General features: G+C 42.7%; 1 protein-coding gene across 1 annotated transcript in view; it reads right to left on the bottom strand.

Moving 5' to 3' along the window:
* Positions 1-1,917: 1,917 nt before the first annotated feature.
* The window catches only part of LOC107122987 (vomeronasal type-2 receptor 26-like), a 12,819-nt gene continuing 10,401 nt past the window's right edge, over positions 1,918-4,335 (bottom strand). The window contains exons 7-8 of the mRNA XM_015426137.1: positions 3,162-3,288; positions 1,918-2,822 (exon numbers count right to left, since the gene is read on the bottom strand). Coding sequence (XP_015281623.1) covers positions 1,918-2,822; positions 3,162-3,288 — 1,032 coding nt within the window. The remainder of the gene's footprint in view (positions 2,823-3,161; positions 3,289-4,335) is intronic.

Below are 4,335 nucleotides of genomic sequence, written 5' to 3'. Positions count from 1 at the left end.
CTAATTCTCCTGTCTGTGTTAACTGCTCTCAAGTTAGGGCCAAATTCAGAAACTGTCAGTACTTTACTCTTCTCAGCTAGGGCTAAAATAAGACTAAATTCTTCTGAGCATCCAGTTCAGAAGTCTTTCTCTGTTCAGCTGATGCTATCCAATCAGAGTTCTTGGAACAACCTGTGACACAAGGCTCTCTGGCTCTGTGAAGAATTAACCCTTCACACTCTATCTGTTTACACAGTACTTCTACGGTTTTAAAAGTGCAGTCCATCACACTACTGACCATTTCCCCTCAAAGTGAAATCAAACAGTTATTTTTGATTTACCATCAGTCTTTCATGTGCCATCATCAACCCAGAACAAAAAGAAGGATTTTAGCCTCTCTCCCCTTAGTCCCCTGGGCTGGGTCAGCATCTAACAATATACATTCAAACAACTGGGTGGGTCATCCAGAGAAAAAACAAAGAAGAAGAAAAAGGAAAAGGGGACTGCTCAGCAAAGAAAAAGATGAAAGGAAGTCCTGTGAGGGAGGGAGAAATCGTCATAGTCTGATTATGCTGCTTGATTCTGCAAAAGCTTTGCAATTAGGAAAACTGCTTTGCCTAGCTATAGATGTCTTGCACCACCCTCCCCCATACTCAGTATCTTGAAATATGCCCTGACACTCACAGTAGCTGTGGCCAACTTCTGGGAACTGTAAAAAGGAACCCCAGCACCATATCCTGTGCTTTCCTAGACAGCTTCATTCTTTTGATATCAGTTTTCTCACACATACCCCAAATCAAGTCCAGTGAGAGTATTCTGTCTCAGGTATCTGTTCTCCAATGTATGATTCTCCTCTTGAGTATATAAACTATAAACCAATCCTACGTAAGCAAAGGAAGAGATGTTAGGAAGGCATGTGATCACATGGGGACTTTCATCTGCGGCCCATTTACTACTGAGGTCGCAAACCCATTTACTACTGCACTTTCCCAGGTATTTTTAAACTCCACTTCTTTGGAGGGGTGCAAGGGTTGGCAATGGGTGCAGGATGCTTGCCAGACGTTCCTGTGTGATCGTGCCCATAAAATCTGCCCGGCCTCTTGCACTGCTAATTCTGCGTGTGATTGGAGCGATTAAGATGTATTTATTTATTTATTATTTTATTCATTTATATCCTGTCTTTCTCCCCCAAAGTGGCATACACCATTGTCCATTTCTCCATTCTATCCTCATAATGACCAAACTTGAGAGTATGTGACTGGCCCAAAACCATCCCAAAAGCTTCCATGGTACAGTGGAGATTTGAAACTTGGTCTTGTCTCCCAAATCCTAGTCCAACACTCTTATCACTACACATTATGGTTCTCAAAGGAAATCTGTTTACATATTTGTAAGCCAATTTATTTGCTACAGCTTTTAATAAGATGAAGGTTACAGACATTTGGGGGGGAATGGGTTATTTTGTGTTTTATTGTAGATTGTATGCTGTAATTTGGTATTTTTGTAACTGCTTTGAATCACAAAAAGGCCTGGAATAAATATTTTGCCCAGTCCTGGATAGTTCAGGCTAGTCTGAGCTTGTCAGATATTGAAGCTAAGCAGGGTTAGCCCTACTCAGTATTTGGATGAGAGACCACCAAGGAATACCATGGCTGCTATGCAAAGGGAAGCAATGGAAAACAACCTCAAATTGTCTCTTGCTATGAAAATCCTGTGGGGTCACCATAATTCAGCTCTGACCTGACAGCTAAAACAACAGAAATATTTTAATAATCTCTCTCTCTCTCTTTGCATGCATTAAATTATTTTATAAAAAATAAAATGGGGTCTTTTCCTATAAAAATTTGGCTTGTTCTTTCTCATTCAAAATCCTTTATTTTCTCCTGTAGAATGGAGAATTTCTAGGGAAACAAAAAGCTGATTAATCCGATTCGGTTTTTAACTCTTAATTCTCTGTATCAGCTGTCCTTGGCTATTGAGATGAGGCCTCAGGACAATTATATAACATTTGGGGGCAAAAATGCATCCAAGTAAGCCAGCACTGGAGGCCAAGATCGAAAAGATCTCCACGGCCACCATATATCTCCCTTTGCAACTCAGGTAAGTTGGAACAAATGATATCCAGACACTGCAAAATACCAGCATGCTGAAAGTGATGAACTTGGCTTCGTTAAAGGTGTCGGGCAGCTTCCTGGCAAAGAAAGCCACAAGGAAGCTGACCATTGCCATCAATGCTGTATACCCCAGAACCAAATAAAACATGGCCACTGACCCTTTATTACACTCTACAACAATTTCTTCAGCCAGAGACTGCATGTCAACATCTGGAAACGGAGGAGCAGTACATAGCCAAATGGTACAAATAACTATTTGAAAAATGGAGCCAGAAAGAACAACCAAGTTTGTTAATCTTCTGCCTATCCACATTCGCATTCTGGACCCTGGCTTGATGGCCATGAAGGCCACAACCACATTGATAGTTTTGGCCAAGATGCAAGAAACAGCCACCGAGAAGATGATACCAAAAGCTATTTGTCGGAGAGGGCAGGTCACTATTCCAGGGTGGCCGATGTATAACAATGAGGAGAGGAAGCAAAGAATTAATGAAATGAGTAGCATGTAAGTGAGACCTCGATTGTTGGCTTTAACAATGGGGGTGCTTCGGTGCTCAACAAAGATGCCAAGAACCACAGCTGTGATCAGAGCAAGGGAACAAGCCAGGACAGCTAAGCTGATGCCCAGATTTCCATCATAAGAAAGGAAGTTCGAAACTTTGGGAAGACATTGGTCTCGGTGTTTATTTGCATACTGATCTTCTGGGCATGGGAAACAATTGTCCATGTCTGAAAAATAAGATACGTTATTTCAGAATCTCCTTAACATGAGAAAATAATTTCCTCTCACTTTTTATCCTCAACCATAGGAAATGACGAGTGGGTCAAGCTGCAGTATTTCTAAAGTTCAAAGGAGGATTAATGTAATTGTATTCTAAGCTGACAAAGATATGTATTGAGTTCTTGGCAATTAGAAACCAGAAGTAAGTTGCTCACGCAAAAGAAAGTGAAAAAGAAGCCAGAAGTAAGTTGCTCCCTCTCACACAAAAAGAACTGCATGCCCCCAAGTGAAATAAGATGAGCACAGGTAAGTTCCTGTATGTTGAGACAGGACAAATTGTCTCTTACCCTTCTGGTCTGAAATCCTTCCTTTGGGACAAAGAACACAATCATAGCAACAAAATGGCTTCCCTTCCTGTGTTTTCCTGCTGTAACCTGCAGGGCAGTTCTCATTGCACAAGGAAGAAGGTGGCACCTGTTCATAAACAGAAGAGTGGAAGAAATCTCCTTGTGCTTAGTAAAATGGTCTTTCATGGCCTGGTCTTAGCCTGATTTGAAATGAATTTTCACTTTAACCCTGAATACATTTTAGGAAGAATTGTAATCTAATTTTAATTGTCAAACTCAATACTTCCACTACATATTTGAAACTATTCAAATTGTACAATGTCTACTGCTGGGGATATTGCAAAACATGTTTAAAAATAGAATTCAAATTGTTGGAAGAAAATGAGAACATTTGGCTTGGCAATTTCTCCATGCTTTGTTTCCCTGAGGTTATGTCAGTTCTCATCAACAGAAAAGGACAGATAATTGAGGGGTTGTTGTGTCTTCCTAAACCTGAGTGGGGGGAAACACCTTATATGCTGAAATCAGAGAAAGTGGTTTGTGGCTGAGGTGCTCAGACCCACTGCTTTCAACAGGATATCAAGAATTTTGTGAGCTGGCAATTTCAGTTTCAGCAGACGTGGGGATATAGGGGCTTGCCCTTCAATGGCGTGCGTGTTTTCTCCAAGGTCGGGGACAAAGTGTGGCGCTAGGGGAACAACAGTCCTGGAGACACCCGCTTGAATGCAGGGTGCCTCAGGGGGCAGTGCTTTCCCTGATGTTGTTTAACATCTACATGCACCCCCTTGTCCAGATTGTCCGGAGGCATGGGCTGGGATGTCATCAATACGCAGATGACACCCAGCTCTATCTGATGCTGGGCGGCCGGTCAGACTCTACCCCAGAAGATATACACTGGGTGTTACAAGCCGTGGCTGGTTGGCTCAGGCTGAGTCTACTGAAGCTAAATTTGGCGAAGACGGAGGTCCTGGGCCTGAGTCGTGCTGGTTTGGGGTTGGGGATCCCTCTCCTGACCTTTGATGGGGCGCCTTTGGTGCCAGCGTTGGAGGTTAGGAGTTTGGGAGTGCTCCTGGACTCTTTTCTAACTATGGAGTCCCAGGTGGCAGCCACTGCCAAGTCACCCTTTTACCATCTCAGACTGGCTTTGCAGTTGGTCCCTTTCCTTGCCCCAGAG

Source organism: Gekko japonicus, unplaced genomic scaffold (assembly GCF_001447785.1).
Source record: "Gekko japonicus isolate JY-2015 unplaced genomic scaffold, Gekko_japonicus_V1.1 scaffold171, whole genome shotgun sequence".
Taxonomy (NCBI): Eukaryota; Metazoa; Chordata; class Lepidosauria; order Squamata; family Gekkonidae; genus Gekko; species Gekko japonicus.
This window is presented reverse-complemented; position numbering and strand designations above follow the sequence as displayed.